The sequence below is a fragment of the Ornithodoros turicata genome, chromosome 2 (genome assembly GCF_037126465.1).
Source record: "Ornithodoros turicata isolate Travis chromosome 2, ASM3712646v1, whole genome shotgun sequence".
Classification (NCBI taxonomy): domain Eukaryota; kingdom Metazoa; phylum Arthropoda; class Arachnida; order Ixodida; family Argasidae; genus Ornithodoros; species Ornithodoros turicata.
In genome coordinates, this window is record NC_088202.1 from 119,508,863 (window position 1) to 119,530,454 (window position 21,592).

At 50.4% G+C, this 21,592-nt stretch overlaps 2 protein-coding genes across 2 annotated transcripts; both read left to right on the forward strand.

Annotated features, from left to right (window-relative positions):
- The first annotated feature begins 1,705 nt into the window (after positions 1–1,705).
- Positions 1,706–15,363, forward strand: LOC135384993 (uncharacterized). Its single transcript, XM_064614170.1, has 4 exons — positions 1,706–1,774; positions 3,556–3,680; positions 13,534–14,472; positions 14,547–15,363. The coding sequence occupies exons 1-4, from the start codon at positions 1,706–1,708 to the stop codon at positions 15,361–15,363; spliced, it is 1,950 nt and encodes a 649-aa protein (XP_064470240.1).
- Positions 15,364–15,536: 173 nt separating this feature from the next.
- Positions 15,537–18,945, forward strand: LOC135384994 (uncharacterized). The gene is made up of 2 exons (XM_064614171.1): positions 15,537–16,110; positions 16,157–18,945. Exons 1-2 carry the CDS (start codon positions 15,537–15,539, stop codon positions 18,943–18,945), a joined length of 3,363 nt encoding a protein of 1,120 aa, XP_064470241.1.
- Positions 18,946–21,592: the final 2,647 nt, after the last annotated feature.

Sequence of the window (21,592 nt, forward strand, 5' to 3'; positions counted from 1 at the left end):
GTCTGCTAAACATAAAAACTCTTGACCTGTTTTTCACCTACTGCAGGAGACCACGTGTGTATTGGTCATTTGACCACCTGAAGCAATCCTCTTTAGTATTGTATAATGCATTCCCCCTTTTTTTTTACCAACTCCAGGGCCCTCTGTCTTTAAACTGTGGTACATATAGCTTGTGTTCTCAAAGACAAGTCACACTTTCTCCAGATTTTATTTTTCTTTGCTTATTACTTTATCTTCCCTTTTTTCACCCATTTTAAGAATGTACCACTTCGGCAAAACTCCTAATAACCGATAGCCTTTTCTTAGCTTCTGTACGTTAGAATGCAGGCTAAACACGAGTGCTGCCATTGCTTATCTTTTCTCAAACCCCAGCAGTGTAATATTTCTTCCAGCGGTCTTCTTTACGATGTTCGCTCACCTGAGATCTCCTCAACGGTTTTTCTTCTCCGGTAACGCTCTTACTGTACATTGCATTCTTTTGTATTTTCTTTTTCGCGCCCTCAGTCCTAAGAAGAATTTGTATTTCCTCCTCACCACCTTCGTTGTCCCCTTTCTCTGATGTACATTAGTATAAATATCTCTACGAAGCGAAATACGAATATCTCTACGAAATATCTCATCAGCTGATGAAGGACGGACTCCGTCCGAAAGCTTGTTTTTCAGTAAAATAAATGTTTCAATCTCTTTAAATACTTATTTTATTTGTATACTTTGATATTTTCTAATCAATATTCTAATTACATTTTTGGATCTCCCTGCCAATGTTTCCTTGTCTCATCTTCAAGGAACGGCAACTCCTTAATCTTCAAGCTCGTAGCCTGCGCACCTCCTTGGGAGTCCCGAAGACCACGGAAACCTTGTCTGCTATCGCCGAAGCGCGGGTTCCTTTCGTGCTTATCCTTCGGGACACGGTTACACACGCTATCTTGTACGGCATCCATATCACCACCTTCGTGATGTTACGCAGCATTTCGCTGCTTCTGCGTACGGCCAAACGGTTCTGCGCCTACAAAGCCAAATCCCACAATCGCATACCTTTGTCTCCTATACGGAGCCGCTGTGGACCTTATGTCTGCCCCCAGTAAACACATCCGTTCCTGGTCTTCCGAAAAAGATCCATGTCCCAGCTGTTGCGGCATGCCAACTAACGCTGCAATATCACCACTCCCTGCACCAGAATCGAACGGAGATTTACATTGACGGCTCGGTGGCATCCGATGGATCATCATCTGCTTTTTATATTCCTGAGGAGGCATACGAGCGCGGTTTCAATCTGCTGCCCGCGCTGTCATCAACCGAAGCAGAAGCCTTTGCTATATTATCTGCTCTGCGGTACATCTCTTCGTCGACACCAAGAGCGTAGACTATTCTTTCGGATTGTAAGTCAGTCTTGGAGGCCCTGGCATCGTATTCGCCCGAAGTTATCAACGACATCTACACGGAGATCCTTTGCCTGCACTCCATATTGTCGTCTCTAGACCACAGTGTGTGGTTCCAGTGGATTCCGGGCCACGTTGGTACCTCCGGAAATGCCCTCGCCGATTCTGCGGGCAAGTGTGCTCGTGCAGCTGGATCTGTCACTTCTGTCCTGCTTACCCCGTCTGTCTGCCGGCTAGCCGTTCCCTGATACTGCATGAATTGCTCTCAGACCTTTTTCCAAGACGCTGAGAGGACGAGCTCTTTTCTGCGCTCGATTGACCCTACGATGGCCCACACACTGGTAGGCCACTACCTCAGGGAAGAAGAGTCCTTCCTAAACAGGCTTCGACTGAATGTAGCGCGGACTCCACTACTCCTCTTTAAGAGGGGCCACCTTTCATCACCCAACTGCCCCACCTGTCATGTTGAAGGAGACATTCCGCACCTGCTGCTCCACTACACCCGTTACCGCCAACATCGTCTTCTCCTTCTGTCGCGCATCGCTCGCCTCAGGATTTCGGACTTTTCCCTATAGCTACGCTGCTACACCCCACACAACATCGTCAGGTGACAAATGCACTTGTTCAGTTCCTGCGGATCTGTGGTCTTCTGGGTTAAATGTGATCAGTTTCGTGGTTGTTTTCCCTTTTTGTTTGTTTGTTTTCCTTTTTTGTTTGTTTGCTTTCCTTTCTCTTTTCTTTCTTTCTTTGCTGGGAATAGCAAGCCGAGGTAGCGCACGCTAACCTTTCCCTCCTTTTTTATAATAAACATATATCCTCTCCATTTAGTGGTCGTGTGGCAGCTGTACTACTGCAAGGCAACACAGGGTTTTCTTTATCTGTACCCTATCAGTTCATTCGCACCGAATTCCGGGGTGGAAGCTCGTTTGGTTCTGGGGCCGCACCTCTACCTAGCAGACTGTGGTGTCCCTTTATGATCTATTGGGGGGTGGGGCAGGGGGCGGTGTTTGGTGACTCATGTCATACAGCGGGGACTTGCCGGCTTGACCGGTGACCACAGCTCACTGTCTTCCCATCTTTAGGTTAATAAGAATCACTCCATGTTTTGAATATGCTTCGGAAAGTGAAAACACTATTTTGGGCAAGTGCAAGCTCTGCTTGTCCAGGACGAACTTGCTTTCGGTCGGGAAGACATCCAACCCAAATTAGAGGAAACACATTAAGGTATGCTAAGTTTCGTATTTGGAATTCCACGCAAAGTCGCTTCTAAAGTTCCCGCTGCATGAAGGCATTCCATTCCCGGTGCCATTACCTTAGAAGTGGCGTTCACGAGTCTTCCTTAAGACTAAGGGTACTCGAGTGTCTAGATTGTATCTTAAATACTGTCTCAAGTATTTGCTACTCTATCTTAATTACTTTCACTTTGTTATATTTATGCCCTATCTTAATTACATTCTACCGTTGGCATTGAGCATCTTATTTTAAATATTTTTGAGTATCTTGTACATGTCTGGAGTAGAGTAATAAACACGCCGTTGTTACAAACCGTGAACGCTGGAAAAACCTTTCCTTCATGAAACTGGAAGCCGCATAATTGAAGTGCGATGATCCCGTAGGCTACAAAATTTGAGATGATTTCACTGTCGAATTTTTGTTCAGTCGGTAGCGTGTTCGCCTTCTGATCCCGAGATCGCGGGTTCGAACCCGGCCGAGGGCGCCAGCAACTTGGTGGCAGGGTACAAGTTGCTTAGACACGCCGTCTTCCGCGAAGGACGTTAAATACGGGGTGCCGTGTGATTAGCTTTCATCCCAGGTTAAAGAACCCTCAGGTGGGCAAAAGCAATCCACAGACCGACCACTGTGGCGTCGCTCATGATCTCAGTTATCTCGCGACGTAAACTCCCAATTATTATTATTATTACTGTCGAACTTTGCTCTCATCTGCAGACGCTGATTCTTTTCGGCAAGCTTCCTTCGACATCGTATTTAGAGGCACGCGAAAGAAAGTTTTGTCACTGAAAGCTTCATGCTCGACGGCGAACTATAAGAACGAAGCTGTTTATGCCCCTTTTCCTTGACGACCTCCACGGGGAATGTGTACCTGCTGTTCCATACAGTTTCCAGAGACAATGAAGTGCACAGGTAAAAGAAGTGAAAATCGCTTCTATATTTCCAGCTCGGGCAAAGCGATGAGAACGATGTCGTAGTCCTTATCCTGGCTGCCTTCATCGTTGCCTTGGGATTCCAAGGTTGCCCCGATAATGACAGGTTCTTGCGGAAACTGGAGAACTTCCAGTTGAGGTGTTATGTGAAGAACAGCTCGGCACTACATCCGCCTACGTGCACATAATCGTCGTCACACACAACTCAGGGAAATTCGATACCGCCCAGAGAGTGACTTTTACCGGGCTGCGCAGATGACAGGCGAGCCTCAATGGTTTTGCAACGAAGGACGCAACACCGCCAGTGCCCCCGTCGTCTCTGTAATTCGCTCCCATTTCGGTCTGTCGCTCAGATCTTCGGGAACGAAGAGACGAAACTCTCCTACATGTCTTTCGAGACCATTTTTATATTCTGGTAGCTAGAAGAGAAATCCTCTACTTCTGTAGTGGTATACACGGATGGCACTTCAAGAAATGGCAAATCTGCGTCAGTATTTGTAATACCACCAAAGTGCGTAGCGGAAAAAAGACGCCTTTCTCACCAAATCTCATCCGTAATTGTAGAACTTTACGCTATTATCTTCTGTCTTCAAGACATAGTCGATCTTGAGCCCTGTTTATGGACAGCCTTCGCCAACTAGAAGTCTGTGCTGCAAACGTTTGAGAACACAGGCATACGAGGATAGTCCGTCCCTGTCCATCTGCTCATGGACTTCCATAAGGTGTACGCAGCAGGCCGCAGGCTCACTGCAAGTCGTGGAGAATGAGCACGCTGAACGCCCCGCAAAAGCAGCTCTCTCTTCTATAGCAGACGGCACAGTACTGCAATGCTGAGAGGGGGCTGTTGTTCCATTCTTATAGCGAATGCAGCTGGTCGTTTGAGTGCAGGCCAGTGTAGGCCCTGTGCAGTAAAACTGCGCCAGTGCTGCTTACAGCAATCCGCCCAGCAGATCATGCTACATATTGCCAGTGTTGACCAAAAATTCATGCAACTGATGTACAAGATCGCGGCAACAGGACAACCACTTTAAACATAAAATACATGACAATGCCAGAATCCACATTCACAACCCACATTCATACAATCCGAATCCGAGTTCGCGTCCATCATCGTCCGAGTGGCGCGAAACAGTGTTCACGACGTATAGTTCTCCATGCAGCTTCGGATGCTTCGCCCGTGGACAGAAAAATATCTGCCGAATGTCTCAGCATCAAGCGAGGTGTAACTACTGCTACTGCTTAAGCTGTCTGAACTCGACTCCAACATCTGCAGTAAGTCTGCCGGTTCCATGGCGGCCATGTTGAGCATGTGTAAACTATGCAAAGGAGGGTGAGAAGGACGCGGAACTTCAGATCTCGTGTTCCGGTCGACACCGCCGATATTCTCGGAGTGGCCTAACCTGCACGGATTGAGTGCTCGCGAAAGGGCGCTGCACGCGTGCAACCAGCAGAACATGTTGCATGTTACCCTGAAACGGCCAGCACAACATGCACGCTCGAGACAGTGCAACTTTTCCTTCATGAAGACGACCTGCTGAATTCGCTATTCGACGCTTAATCCGCGGTCTCGCCAGTTGGCAACCGACATTCCTTCCATATCTCTGCTTGAAAGAGTTTATCTAACGCTCGCTTTCCGGACACAACGAAACATGTCTCATCAGGATGCTGCGTTAATTTATTGCATTAATGCATTAATGCGCTTTTACTGCTTGGTTGCACTATCGCTTGCGACAAGTGGACTTTCCAAGGTACCGTCACTGTGGTGACTTGGAAAGTCTAAAACACATCCTTCTTCATTGCCCGCACTACCAATCTTCTTTAAATCACTACACCGTCTTTAAATCAGCTAGACTCTCGACCTCCATGGCTACTCGCGCGCTCCTATAAGAGCGGCCTGCCGCCATCGACGAAATAGACCACTACCCTAGAAAGGTCATCATGACGTTGGTAGACAGACTGAAACCGAAACAAATCAGAAGGGGATGGCTGGGTTCCACGAATGGGCACTTGTTCGCTGCCTCCTATTGAAAGAAAAGTAAGACCGAAGGTCGCGTCCCTTTCAGGGGCCATCGTAATCCCCTCGAGACCGTGGCTTATGGGCGCGACCTTGTTCGCCCCTAGCTTCGAGCGTAGTTCAACTCTACCAAATTGGTGGCGCTGTCAAACACTTTGACGTCATTTGTTTACAAACAGGGAGAGGTCTATTCGCATGAGGGCCGAGTTTCGCATCGTGGCCACTGGAGGTGCACCCCAACGTGGACGACCCATCGCGATCGAGAACGCTCTAAGACTGTTCTTCCTGCGAGCGGTTATTGTGGAGTTACTTCTTGAACTGCCCTTTATGGTTACAAGCACTTTTACTTATTTTCTTTTTCTTTACTTTTTTTACCTGTTACTTACTTTTCTCGCGACCTAAAGGAATGTAATCATAAGTAATTGGAGGAATGAATACTTCATTGCCAAACATTATATTGATTTGGAGCATTTACTGAAACCGGAACGGAACAGAAAGCCGCTTGGAACCCAAATTTTTTAAAAGAACCGTAACCGGAACATAATCGCAACTCACCACCGGTAATTAACCGAAACCGTAACCTGAACCGTAAAATGTGATTTCGGTTACCGGTACATATGAACCGGTTCAAGCGTGGACGCGGACAACTTTGGATGCTATATTTGTATCGCTTTACAACTCTGATTAGTGGTGTACTACGTGCTTCTGTTAAATCAGGTTTCTCGTCGTGTGTTTTTCATTCAGAAGTTGTGTAGACAACATACCATCTTATGCACTTGGACCCATAATCGGATGACATACGCATCGTATGTCATCCAATGTAGAAACAATGTAGACAGAGTGTTCCGTTCACCGTATACGTGAGAAATACGAGTTTCGTTTCTCACCGCTTTTCACCGAGCGTCTTTACTTTTAAAACCTCACCACCGAAAACCGCCGATTCGTGACGAACGAAATAGACACCGATTTTTCACACCCAATTTCTGGAAAAATTAAACACCCTAAACCGGAGGCCCTAGTCGCAGGCTTTACTGATGTCGGCTACAGATTAGTTTTTACTTCGCAGTAACTCCCGAACATACTTTTTCTTATCAAGCGTCCGCGTTGTTTTTACTGAGTTGCTGTTAGCGCGACAAAAAAGATGCAATAAAATTGTTGCATAAAAACTGACACAATTTTTAGCACTGAGATCATTTTTGTGCTCGGCTCGATAGAGGCGCAATACTACTCGATAAGTACGGTGGCATGACATGCAAATCTGTCTTGTTTAAGAACAGACAATATTACTACCGCAGTGACACTGTAAAATTTCCTTCGTAATTTGGACTTTGTAAAATCCTCACATGCATAAAAAGGCTGTAATTCCTCTCCCGTCCTTTTTTTTTTCTCTATTTTTTTAAGCAGCGGTCTTCTTACTAGTCTTTCCAAAGTGTCAACGTCTTGCCACGTACATAATCCCTTGTACTTCGTGCACATGCACACACACACACACTCACGCATACCGAACGAGCCTGTGTGACAGGAGCCAGTGTGCGTTGCTCATTCTCTGGAATTGGTCACTCCATCTGATGTCCAGTGGGAAATACAAGCGCAGCATCCTAAATGCTTAAAAGAGAAAGCGCGTGATCTCATTTCGGCTCCCTCTTCTTTTTCTATACTTGTATTTGCGTCCCCCCTCTATTTTTGTAACCCACACAAATCTACGAGCACCTCATTCGCAATTCACTATTCTAGGGTTGCCCCCAATAGCCCCAAACTTCTTTGCGTGTTCCTTACCAGCTTTGTATCCCCCACATGAGAATTTCTGCGTTGGCGACGTTCGCTGCAGCGCACTTTTACTTCATAATTTATGACAGCGCTCGCGTTACATTTTCCCTGTCGTGGCTGTCATAGGGGAATACGAGTGTGTCGATGTTGTCCGAAGCTGAATTTACGACGTTTGAATTTTACTTTCTCCTTTCTTCTTTCATCCTGTAGCTTCTCCTCTCTCTCCCTCTCTCTCTTTCTCACTGTCGTTTTTATGAATTCATTGCTGATTAGAAGAGAGGACGAAAGCTCGGAGAAGTGCCGCTGGTTTTGTGCTTGCGAATGAGAAAGAAAAATCGCCATCGCTAGAATCTCTCGATCAGTGATCTGGAAAAATAATTCAGCTGGAAGTTTCAGCAGGCTGCGCTGAGTCGGCGATTGAGTACCTTGCTGTGATTGATGTAGAAAAGTGCTGCGCGAGAGAATTTATTTTCTCTTTTGACTTTTAATTTTATTTCATGGGTGGCAGAACAGCAAGGTGCAGGAATAACCAAAATGGTTTGGGAGACAATGCGAATATGCTCCTATCATCGTCTACGAATGCATTAACGGCATAGCCACCAACAGCACTCAAGCCTTCAGTCGTGCACCTGAATTGGATCACATAGTTTACAAACCAAGAACCATTAAGGTGTCACTACGGAATCTTCAGAATCCTACAGAACTTATGGCATTGCAATCTTCGTGCCTCACACTGTATTTTCCCAAGGTATGGTTTCACTTTGCAACGCGTTATGAAATTCATCTCTGGTTTTGAGAGGTATGACATCATGATGCGCCCCCATCTACCAACGCGTCTGGAAAAATTGCTTTTCGAAGGTTGATTTCCGTCATTTTTGACAGTCTTCAAAAATGGAGCGTAGGCGCGCGCTGTTGCTAAGAGACTGACGTCAGAGCCCCAGGTGATGTCACCATACTCGCGGAGAATCCGAAGCTGTGAAGTTTTGCGTGTTCTCTCGAAACGTTCACTGACGGCATTCATGTTTTGCGTACTGGATCTTTCAGCGAGGTTGGTTTATATTACTAAATGAAATACACCTCATTTTTTGCCCACATGGCACTTTAACTCCACACGGCTTCAGTCTTCAAAGACTAGTCATACTTATGGGTCAGCTTCATAATTGCTATCCAAAATCAAGCGTAACGTTAACGAAGTGCATCCTATAGCTTAGTTGCGTTACACGTTCGATTGCGGCGACAAAAGCCCGCGCAGGCTTGTAGTACGGCATGCAACGTTGGCGATAGACCACTGTGCCGCCGCGCGGACCGTCAATTTTTCAGTACTCACTAAGGCACATATATCCCAGTGATGACGTGGACGTCTGCATATCCCAGGGACATTCGCAGAGAGCCCGTGGCCGTATTATGTACGTCCAGGCGACTAGGAAAAGTCAGGTCTTTAGCACGTCCCAGAAACGTCCCATTGTACAAGGATGGTACAATTTACGTGCCATTTCTCGAAGCCCGCCACGTTGCACCCCCGCACTAAGGAAAACTTCCGGACGGCCATGGAAGGTGTTGCGACTTCCAGCGGCAGCTGTTAGACACTTTTACTGACGCTGACGACAATTTTGACATTGCCGCTAAATGTTGCTGCAACACTTGCCATGACGGTCTGCAAATTTCCTTGTAAATGTTTCGTGATATGTTTGTAGAAGGGTGATTAATACTAGACAGGGTTTTCGACGAGTTTCAAACTAATTTCTGTGTTACAGTAGATATCTATTCGAACGCATTCGATGTACTAAAACTCCCTAATGCGTGATTTCATTTAGTTCAGTATTAGCGACTCGAAACAACTGTCAGGCGTGGACAGATGGAGAGAGGACAGCAAGAAGGAGTGGGGGACACAGGGGCTGACTTCAGGGGGAGCTGCGCCGTCGTCCGTCTAGGAAATCTGCCACAAAACCCAGGGAAAACCTTAGACAGTACAGCCGGTGGTGGATTCAAACCAATCTTCCGCACGACCTTGACTACCACTAACGAACGGACGCTTCTACCCATTCAAACATGCCAGTGATCGCTCAGTGTGGCTGCGCAGCGTATCTCACTTGATGTCGCCCACGTCGTCTGGACGAGGCCCATGCCGACCTATGGTCGGGTTTGCGGTTGCGCCGCACGCAAATCATGTACTGTCTCAGCACGAGGACCGCCCTTCGGCTGTTGCAATCCTATCGCGTCTCATACGCGTTTTGCAGTGCACCAAAGAGCGCAGTGTTTTTTGTTTTTGTTTTTTTTTTATTAATTACTGACCAGCGGCATGGCCGAGCGGGCTAACGCGTCCGCTCGTTGGTCGTAGCCAAGGTCGTGCTGAAGACTGGGAGGTGGTGGGTTTGAATCCTACCACCGGCTGTGCTCTCTGAGGATTTCCCTGGGTTTTCGGAAGACTTTCCAGACAAATGTTGGCACAGTTCCCCCTGAAGCGGGCCCAGGACGCATACTAACACCCCTGTACCCCACGCCTCCCTGCTGTCCTCTCTCCATCTGTCCACGTCTGTACGCCGCTCAAAGCCACAGTTGCTTCGCGGCGCTAACACGCAATCAAAAAAAATTAATTACTGGAAGGTCTCTCCTTCAACAAGGAAGAGACGTACAGTTCTCCGCCACCTCAACTTGAACGCGGCTTCGCGCGGCGGAGCTAGAGGGCGGAGTTGGAGGAGAGACACCCTAGTGGGATTCAGCTGAACTATTGGGAGAGCGCATTTCGGCGGCTTCTGTCCTGAGGCAACTCCCTTCGTACTTATCTACCGGTTCGCTGGATTTCTACCCATCTGCATTTCGGTCTGTTCCACTCGCGGTGTAGGGGTGTCCGTTGTTAGTCAAACGCTTCGAAGGCGGGCATTGCTTTTTGAAGAAACAAACAACTTTATTGTGAGATGATGAATGGGGAGTTTCATCGCCATGGGTGATACCCTACTCCATTGCTGGTGGTGATGTGGGGAATGAAATAATGAGCCCCTTCACAATAAGAGTCGAAGTCCAAAAAGGTGAAAAAAGCTTTGAAGGCAGAGCGTTGTGGGCTGGATTTGACCAGGGACCAAGCAATTTCAAGAAGGGGGGGGGGAGAGTCAAGTTGTTATCGAGATCGCGATTATTTCTGTTGTTTATATGCGAGATACGCGCTAGGTGATATCGCTAATATCCGAGGCGTGGCCGCGTTGGTAGCTAAGAACGATCTCGCACACCCGAATTGAACTTCCATTATACTGTATGAACTTGAAACGCAATTATCGAGGATAGACAGAAGTGCATCACAAAATGTGTCAAATGACTAAAAAATGCAGAAGGGAATTCAGTCGTACTGTATGCGAGGTGTGATTTGCGCATCCTGACATAGGGTACCGGAACGGCCGATGCAAACACCACGTGTTGTGCCCTTTCATGTCGCTATATTTCCAAGTGCTCGGGGCCGTCACCACATTGCATAATTGAAAAACTGGAATACTTGTATGTCAACCTCTCCCAATAGTTCAGCTGAATCCCACTAGAGTGTCTCTGCTCCTGCTCCGCCGGTCGAAGCCGCTTCCAGGTTAAGGTTGTGGGGAGCTGTACGTAGCTATAGGACAACCAAATCCGTCTTTTCCTTGTCTCGGGGTTCTCTTTCATCATGTACAACCAGCTAGACTGCGTCTCATCTCTCCTATCCCTTAAAGGGACAGTCCGGGAAAACCGGAAGTTGATTTTTTCCAACTGCCACGGAGGCTTACATGCTCTGTGGAAAGTTTCAGCTCACAAAATGGCGTGGTTTTCGAGACACCGAATAAAAACTACTCCTCTGAAGACATCCGGGTTCGTTTTTCTCCCTCGCATACTCCTTGCCACAAGAATCCTCTATGTACGTCAGCCGTCACGTGACCATGACGCCACCAAGGGATAAAGCGGAGCGGAGGACTGCGCCGCTGCTGGGAATGCAGAGAGGTGTTTTTTTCTATGAGTGTACTGAACAGAAGGCTGCGTCGTGATACCTATGTTTACATTAACGCTACTCTGCATTTTACTCTGCTTAACGTGTGATTGCTACTCAAAATCATCATAATGGGCAAATGCTAGCACGCAAACAACCAAATATCGCGCAAACAGGCAAGCGCGAGTCACGTGCGGCATTGCTCTTATGCACGTCACGCGAGAGCTCGGTGCGTCCTTTACTCAGGACCAATTTCGACATAGGAAAAAATCGATTATAAATCGTGCGATACGATTTCTTTTGAAATATTTTGCACAGTTGTTGTGAGGAGTATTAGGAATCATAAGACGGTGTTTTCCAGATCTAGGTTTTCCACCGGACTGTCACTTTAATGCCGTATGGACCTCCACCATGCATCAGACCATAATCTAGGCGCCCAATCAACACTGAACGTGGGGTCACATTGCACGCACTCGTTTGTTTAATTATCGTTCAGTAGGGAGGCTTAGAAGGATTACAAGAGATTTAGGAGATTGGAACGTCATTGCGATAACAGTTCCGTAAACAGGGTACGCCAAGCACCCGATTCCTTTGCAGTGGCTAACATCACGTTGCTAATCTTGGATTTGAAAGCTTTTTGTTTTTCTTTTGTTTTCATGGAACGCTTCTGATATCTTAGAACTACCTATTGCGTGCTTCCTTTTGATTCCCCTGCCCCGCAAGCAGATACCGCTTTCTAGCGCCGCTTGCCCTTTCCAAACCTAGGCGCGCACCTGTCACTCTGTTTTCCTCCTCTCTGCAGCCGAGAGGCGCGAAGGACTTTGGCACACGGACACGGCGATCTCCTGGAACTTGCCCGTTAAAGGAGCAACGAGGAGATATTTAACGCCACTCGAAATCCTGCCTCGTCTGTCAAGCTGTCCACCAGGAGTCACCAAGCAAAATATTTTCGCTCTGCGTTGCGTTATAGCTGTGCAATAGAATTTACAAAAAAAAAACAGTTTTTTTTTATTTTTCAAAAAAAAATTTCAACTGTGTGCGGAACAAGGCCCTCGCGCTCGCTCTGTAGGTCACCTACATTGATCGTTCTTTCGCAGGAACTCATTTTATTCGTTGGAAAACACTCTGCATCGAAAAAAAAAAAGAAATTGGGGTCACCTCTTAAACAGCAGCCGCTGTAAAAGGAACCTGGGCGGATTTTCCTTTGCGAGACACGTTAGGAAAAGCTGTGTATATACCAAGCGAATACCAGCATATTGCGAAGAGTGGAAAAAAGACAAGAACGTTAAAAAAGGAACAACTGGCCTCGCTAAATCCCCACGTGGGTCATTGGGAAGGATCGACCCTCGCAGCGTAAGCCATTCATTAGTGTACGATTTGGCGATGACCTTACTGTTTTCTCTTCCCTACATCCACTGAGCGCAGTGTTCTCGTCCGAGATGCGCCGAAATTGTGCCGCGATCTGGTGGTAATGAGCGCGCAGCCGTCTTCTGACACTAAGATACGAGAGCCAGTCGCATATTCATATGTGTGTCGTATTGCCGCCTCTATGTAATCTGTACGAGAGATCCGAAACTACGATGTATCCGGACAACTCTGAAAAGAGCTTAAGAATCTGCTGGAAAACTTGAAACGAACCTTCTTTCTTTCTATCTTTCTTTCTTTTTTGTCCCCTCTAATCACTAATAAATTGAGCGTGTCCACCGTACGCGCTGTTAATGGTCCTCGCTGCTGATTTATTCGGCTTAGGCTGGACGTCCGAACACGAAACTTACGCGTTTGATTTTATTTAATGGAATTCAATAGTGAGTTCTTTACATTTCCTTACCCCTACTGAGGATGACACCGAGATGGGGATAGGAAAAAGCGGCCGCATGAAAAACGGAACTCCGCAGGGCGCTCGAAGGTCTTGCATTTTCTATACTATCTTTTATACTGGTGCACAGAGGTTCGGTGCGGTTTCGAGTTTCGGGTACTAGAGATGTCAAGGTCGTGCTCTACAGCTTTGCAACCATCAACCTATTTTCACTAATTAGGAATATTAATTATGAAAGTTCAGAGGTGTTTCCGGCGAATTACAAAGTGTTTCGCAAAGATCGAGACGGGAGACAGGGGCGGAGTTGCGGTATTATACCTGAGGTTCAGTGTATAGTATGCTGCTTTTGTAAGATTGTTTTCCGAGATTTTGTGGACATTTCCGAGGATTTCCGAGAATTCCGTGATTTCCGAGATATTGTGGTTGGAGCTGTATACCGTCTGTTGAGGAAGAGGACTAGATTGTCCTAGCGCAGAGGTCACAGCCGAGTGCATTGAAGTGGACCTCGACTTCTTGGTCGCACGAAAGGCCGCGCTTCACGACTTGGACCTCCAGATCTTGGTGCTCACGGAGGATGACAAGTACGACGACGAGGTGCACGGCATACTCGACTGTGAGCAGCAGTTGGAGGCCGCCATCACAAGAGCGAAACGAATGCTACGAACCACGTCAGCGGTAACGGTGCCAGCTCCGGGCGCCCCCACGGTCGCGCAGGGCGACGCGGCGCGGAGCTGCCCAACGAGCCGAGCTGTATCGTTGCCGAAGCTGCAAATACCGAAGTTCGGGGGCAAGTTGCAGGACTGGGCCCGCTTTTGGGAGCACTTTCAGGCGACCGTCCACGACAACCATTCATTGGCCGCGGTGGAGAAGTTTAAATACCTTCTATGCTACGTCACCGACGACGCCAAGCGTACCATCGACGGGATCAGCCTAAGCGGTGCCAACTACAACGTGGCGGTCGAAGCTCTAAAGCAACGCTTCGGTCGCACAGATCTTCTCGCAGCGGAGCATATCGATAAGCTACTTGCGCTTCGGGCGATCCACAGTAGCGATGTGATACAGCTCCGGCACTTATTAGACGAAGCCTTCCGCCACACACGTGCTCTGGAAGCGCTGGAAATTCCGCTATCCAGTTATGAAGTGGTACTGTACAGGGTCGTATCGCGGTGCCTGCCTTCAGAGCTCTTCGTGCAGTTTCGGCAAAGGAGAAAGGAACTGGTCGCATCTTCCGATGTGAGCGCTACTGCGCCGCCCACGGATGCGACGACAGCCTCACCATCAGCAGCAACAGAGGTTAAGGCGCTGATGGACTGCGCGTTCACGTCGAAGCGCGAGAGGAGGCTGTGCTTCACCGACCACGGCCTTCCCATCAAGACCACGCGGATGATGAGGTGCCAAACCCCTTGCCATCGGCCGCTGCACTCCCAACCGTAGTGAGCTCTGCCCCCGCCACCGTCGTCGCCAGAGGGCCATCGTCGCAAGCTCCTGAACAGCCAACGTGCGCCCTTTGTCGGACCGCGGATCACCGCATTGCAGCATGCTCAGCATCTCTCACACCGGAGGAGAAGCGCCGGCGCCTCGCTTCAGAGCATCGCTGTTTCCGGTGCGCGAGGCGCAATCACCGCTGTTGTCGTTCGGCTGGGAGCCTGAAGTGCGGTAAATGTCAGGGGAATCACCTGACGGTGGTCTGTGATATACAGCCTCTGGCGAGCGGTCGGAGCGCAGCAGCCGAGCCAGTGTCGGTGCCAGCAGTCCAGGCCACAGCAGCCTCAACGTCCTCAACTATTACGTTCTTGCAAACAGCCACAGCGACGATATCCGGTCCCGGTGGGTCTGCAGAGGTGCGAGTCTTGCTCGGGAGCCAAAGGACATTCGTCACCGAAAACCTTGCCCGACAGCTTCGCTGCCCCATCCAGTCTTCGGAAGGCCTGTTTGCGTTTGGCTCAACGCAGGCCTCCACATTCCGAACGTACGACTGGGTCTCATTGTGCGTTGCTGGTTTATGCCAGTCATTGGAGGTGGATGCCCTCGCCATCCCGCACATCTGTAGATCGCTCAGCCCTCCAGTAGATGCCCGAATCACAGAAGTACTAAAGCACCGCGGTCTCCGTCCCGCGACGACTTCATGCGCCTCACAGAACGTTGATCTCCTCGTCGGTGCGGACCACTACTGGCGTTTCGTGTCAGGGAAGATAGAGCGCCTCCCCAATGACATGACGGCCATCGAGACAATATTTGGATGGGTCGTCCACCCGGCTCGGCGCAGGACCACCATGCCCTAACGTCGCTCTTATGCTCCACGCTCGACGAGGGACTACCAGAGCCAGCTGACCTCTGGCGACTAGAGGCTTTGGGCATCACGGAGTCATAGCTGTCTCCTCCCGATGGAGCCGCAGATCTCCAAGTGTTTGAAGACAATATCAAGTGGCGAACAGACGGATATGAGGTGCCTCTCATGATCAAAGAGCTCGGTCTCCCGCTCGAGGCTAGCAAACTTGCCACCGCTGAGAAGAGATTGAAGGCCCAGTTGCGACGTTTCAGCACGGCGCCCGAAGTTCTGGAGCAGTATGACTCCACCATGCGCGAGTACTTTACCGAAGGGCACGCCGAACCGGTGACTGGGCCACACCTCACCAACAATCTGTACTACTTACCTCATCATGCGGTCATCCGCAACGAAGCCGTCACTACCAAGGTCCGAATAGTGTTCGACGCGTCGTCTCACGTCCCCGGCCAACCCTCACTCAACGACGTCTTCGCGAAGGGTCCGAACCTAAACAGCGACCTCCTGCGTTTGCTCATCACGTTTCGGTCCTCTCCCATCATCCTCACCGCAGATATCCGCAAGGCGTATCTGCAGATCCACATCCGGCCGCAAGACAGGGACGCCCTACGTTTCCTGTGGATCCAGGAGTTGCCGTCGGCATCCAACCCTTACCCAGCAGTCAAGCAGTGGAGGATGACAAGAGTGCCGTTCGGAGCCTCGTCCAGTCCATTTGTACTCGCAGCAACGTTACACCACCATTTCCGTGCCTGCACTCGCTATCCACTCACGGCGGCTCGTCTGTGTACCAGCTTCTACGTATCTGGTGGTTGGATGCGACAACACGCAAGAGGCCGAGACCTTATACGCGGAAACGAGGGCCATCTCGCAAGAGGCCGGAATGGACATCCGGAAGTGGGCGGCGAACTCAATGACGCTTCAGCGGAAGTTCCTCGAGGACGGAACGGCATATGACAACGTTGGTTGCACGGACACCGTGCTTCGTGTTCTGGGAGTGCCATGGGATCGTCACGCGGATGCAATCTTGGCGCCAGTCACCGCGGTTCACGCGTTCGCCAAGCTTAACGAGCCCACGAACCGCACGGTGCTCACGACGTTTTCCAGATTGTACGACCCATTTGGGCTTCTAGCCCCGTTCACCGTCACCGCGAAACTGTTGTTACAAGCAATGTGGAAGGACGCAGTGCCTTGGGACCGACCAATGACTAACACAGCACATCAAGTCTGGAATAAGTGGGTGAACGGCCTGCCTACTCCTTCGCTGTTGAACGTGCCCAGATGTACTGCCGGTACGAACGGCAGCGTCCAAGATCTCCAGATCTTTGCCGACGCTAGCCCGCGAGCCTACGGAGCGGCCATTTACATGAGAGTAGACAGGGGCACGGAAGGCATCAGCTGCAATCTGCTTCTCGCCAAGGGTCGAATCGCGCCGCTGAAACCGGTAACACTACCGCGCTTAGAGCTCCTCGGCTGCCTTCTCGCTGCTCGTCTCTACAGCCGCATCCGCGGAGTCAGGCCCAACGTGGCATGGAAGGCAACCTTCTGGACGGACTCTCAGATTGCGCTGCAGTGGATCAAGAACACGGCTTCACGGTGCCCGCAGTTTGTAGAAAGCCGCGTGCGGGAGATACGGCACCTCACCGATCCTGGTCAGTGGCGTCATTGTGACGGGAAAAATAACCCAGCCGACCTGCTCACGAGAGGAATCTCCGCGGACGAGCTCGTCAGCAGCGAGCTGTGGTGGGTTGGACCCCCATGGTTGTCTGGTAGTGTCGACCCGCCTCTCGAACCAATATCGAACCGCACCCCATCGTCCTCTCGGACGGAAGAGACGTGCTGTCCAGTAGCGATCCACCATGGTGACCCCATCATCTGGTTAGAGGACTACAGCCTACTCAGCCGCGTGCTTAGAGTGACAGCATACGTGCTCAGATATGTCAACAACTCGCGGAGACCTGGATCAAGGCTAACCGGGCCCATCTCTGCACAAGAACTGCATTCGGCAGAGCTTCTATGGGTCCGCCGCACTCAACTAGAATGCTTTGGCACAGATGTCGTTGACCTTCAGGCGGCGCGACCCATCTCCCGTTCGTCTGCTCTTTTGACTCTGAACCCATACTTGGACGCAAACTCGCTTCTTCGGGTGGGAGGAAGATTGGAGTTCGCCGACGAAGAGGACAGCACCCGGCATCCCGTACTTCTCCCGGCCAAGCACCGTCTCACAGAGTTGCTTGTCCTTGACGTCCACCGGCGTCTCCACCACACCGGAGTGCAAGACACCCTCTGCGAACTGCGGCTGAAATACTGGATTGTCAAGGGCCGGCAGACTGTTCGCCGCGTGCTCCAAACGTGCCTACAGTGTAGGCGTCGACGGCTGTCCTCACAGACTGCACCTGTTGCTCCTCTCCCGCGTGAAAGAGTTACTCCCACGAACCCATTTGATGTGGTGGGTGTGGACTTCGCGGGCCCTTTGTACGTGCACGAAGACGGTAAGCAGCGAAAGGCGTACATAGTCCTTTTCACCTCCGGCGTCACACGTGCGGTGCACCTCGAGTTAGCGACCGGAATGTCCACGCAACACTCCCTCAGTGCCTTCCGGCGTTTCACGTCCAGACGCGGCGTGCCATGCCTCATGATGTCCAACAATGCCCGCACCTTTCATCAGGTGTCTCGTCTGCTCTCCTCCGAAGATGTACTGAATTTCGCCACTACCTACCGCATCCAGTGGAAATTCATTGTGCAGAGAGCACCTTGGTGGGGCGGGTGGTGGGAAAGGATGGTCCGCTCTGTCAAGGACGCCCTGAAACGGTGTCTGGGAAGGCAGCGCCTTACCTTCGAAGAACTCACCACCGCCCTCTGCGAAGCTGAGTGCATAGTGAACTGCCGGCCACTTACTTACGTCACATCCGAGACCGAAGACCTGAACCCCTTGATACCGGCGGACTTCCTCGTAGGAAAACACCTGACGCTCCTCCCAACGCCGGGCGAAGTCGCCCCGCCACCGAGTGCCAAGGGCCTCCGGCAGTATCTGAAGGTCCAAAGGCGGCACCGCTCGCAGTTTTGGAGTAGATGGCGAAGGGAGTATCTCCTTCAGCTAAGCTCGGCGCACATGACACGGCATAAGCCGGAATCACAGCTACAAGTCGGTGATGTGGTGGTCATCCATGATAAAGGGCCCCTCCTGATGTGGAAACTCGGCCGCGTCACACAAGCCTTTCCCGGACGCGACGGCGTCGTTCGTGCCACACCGGAAGCCGTGGTAACGGTCCCACTTGGTAGTGTGCTAAGCCCTATTCCCTTTAACCTCGTCGTGCTGGTTATGGAATCCTGTATCACCCCCAGGATCCAGATCTCGATAAACGCTGATCATGTTTGCACCTGGACCGTTGGAGTCAGGACCTGCAATTCGGCGTCGATCTGCAGCATTCGCTGGACAGAATTATGCAGTCCTTCACCGAAGCCGGCATGGATATATCGGGGGACCAATCTGCAGCTCTCGCCTTCACAAGGAAGCGCATGTACCGCTATCAGCTTTGTAGAGGAGATGGTCTTCCTCTACATGAGTGCTGACTGTCGGTGATGGAATGTCCCAGCGGGCAGATATTCGTGGCCTCACGCTAGGCGGGTGCCGGTAGAACCGCGAAGCGCGTGGCAGCAGGATCACATCGCCGTCGTCCACGGGCCGCCACATCAATCCCCCCTACGACGCGGAGCGGAACTTGCGATTGAGGTCCGCGTCGATAAGAAGAATGAAGAAGAGAAGACAAGAATGACGACGACACGTGGATGAGGGACGGCTGGGCGTACGGCTTAGGTTCGCGGCGGGAGCGGTAGCAGCAGGATACCAAGCATCGACGTTCGTTTGCGATGCAGTGCGCTGTGCGTCGTGCTGCTGTTCCAGTGACCTGACATCTCGCGTTGTGTCAGGTGGTAGCGTCTTCCAGAAAGCAGTGCCGAGCTGACGCATCTGCGGGCGCCAGGCCGTAAGGACAGCGAAACCGGTAGCGGAGCACGTTGCTCATTGAAGTGTCAGTGATGATGCTGGGATGTACCATCACGATGTAGGTGTAGTTCTGAAGAGTGCGAGACCACGGCGTACCGCGAGCGGTATGGGGCGTTGAAGTGTACCGGGTCGGAAGAAGTGAGCATAACCTCCCATTACGAGTCTCTTGTGAAAGGACGTGCTCGGTGGCTCACAAGGCGGGCCCTACCGCCATCGTGTGCTTCCTGGGCAGGTGCGCGGACCTTTATGTCTGATGACGGTGGTCGTTGTGAAATTTGGGAAGGTAGAAGGTCAAATTTTTGAACTGAACTGAGGTGTTCGTAGTTCGTGTCACCAAATGTGGAGGAGACGGTATTCCTCCTCACGAGTCCTGACCGGCAATGATGGAATGTCCCAGCGGGCAAACGTTCGTGGCCTCACGCTACATAGGACGGCACCGGTAGAACTGCGAGGAGCGGGGCAGCAGGGTCACATCATCACCGTCCACGGGCCGCCACAGCTTTTTCTTGCTGGCTCGCCGATCAAGCAGGTGAAACACCACAGGTTTCTGGATGTCGTCCTCGACTACAACTTGTCCTGAAAGAGGCACATTGATCACCTCGACAAAATAGTTCAGCGGTGGACCTCCATCCTTCGTCACTCTGCTGGCGCCAAGTGGGTTCATAGATGAGCAGTCACTCCTAGCTGTTCATAAGACTCTCGTTCGTAGTACAGTTTTGTACAGCCACGGCATTTCTGAGACGCAAGTTCAGCGGATTCGGGTGCCTCCTTGCACGCAGCCGAAGGACCTGCCTTCGCAGACAGAGAACCGCTGAAACGCGGACGGTCATAGTCACAGCTCATGAAATTCCCATTGAAGTCCTCCAGACGAGGGAGACTGTACGTCTCTACTTGCGCCTCATAGCACATCACCGCCGTCACCCATTGGTGTCAAAACTTAATTGGCGCAAGCAGAGCAACCCCTACAAATTAACTGCGGAAGCAAAGCCTAAGGTCCCCTGGTTTGTAGTAAAACCAAAAGTGTCTTCGTTTCCCAAGTGGTGACTTCCAATACCCTCGGTCTCCTACTCCATTCCAGGACTCAACGTTAAAGGAAAGCAAGTGCCAGCGTCAGCCCTTCGCCACATGTCATTCAATCAATCAGTCAATCAAATAGAGTTTATTATTGATCAAATAAAATGCATACAGTGGATATACAGATGGAGGTCCTATAGTTAATAATAGGAGGTCCTGAAACTAGTTTTTAACACAATTTGAACAGCAAGCAGCAGAGGGGGCGTACCAAATGAGAATTTCAAGAATGTACAGGCGTATTAAAGGAAATCAGTATGAAGAAAACATAGTAAGGCAGCCCTAGAGGCTAGAAAGCTCGTGATGCTCCTAATGTGTAATGAGTTCGATGTTTTAGCACAGTATTTAGTAAACATAAAATTGCCATAATTCGTTCTGGATGTTTGAAGTGATAAATGATGTGCAATGAGGCGCGTGTGTAAGCCATGTTATGCTTTTTGGGAATATTTATCCCACTCGCGGGTCCCCCTGTCCATTCTGCCGTTGAAGAAGGACACAAGCAACCAAAGAATAAGCAAACGGACAACAGTTTAGTACCATACCGGATCCAACCCAGCCCACCGTTCTCCGACCAAACCAACGCCCGGAGCAGCTGTCTGCGTGCCAAGCCACATAGGCCCAAGGAAGCCTCTCTCCCGTGCTGCACGCGCAGCTTCACTTTTATACCAAAAGTACCTCCCATGCATGACATCACAACCACGTGTGCGCACCACCCACACCACGTTCCGAGAAGACATACATGATTATGTTATCGCAATCTGAGAGCGATGCAGCGGTGGTACAGAAGGCACGATAACAGTGATCGCTTCCGAAGTTAGATAACATTCGAGATAGTCTGTTCCCTACATTCCCCTGCCCCCAAAACTGGACACAACGTCAAAATATAGGTTGGCTAAATCAACAAAACAGAAGATCAACAGCGAACGCAGAGTGCGGTAGTGCACAAACAGTTCGGGCGAAATGTCTATGAGGATGTCTCCGTGGTGGTGCTCGTTCACTGGGCGCATAAGTTCAGGGCGATGTCGTGCTAACACGGCGATAGCTGCATCCACGTCGTTAGCGGCGGTCCTGGCATGACGCCCAGCTTCTGTCCTAATGCGGTGCAGCGATCCGCGACTGTGAGCTCCCCGATGAATTTCTGGGACAATGCATG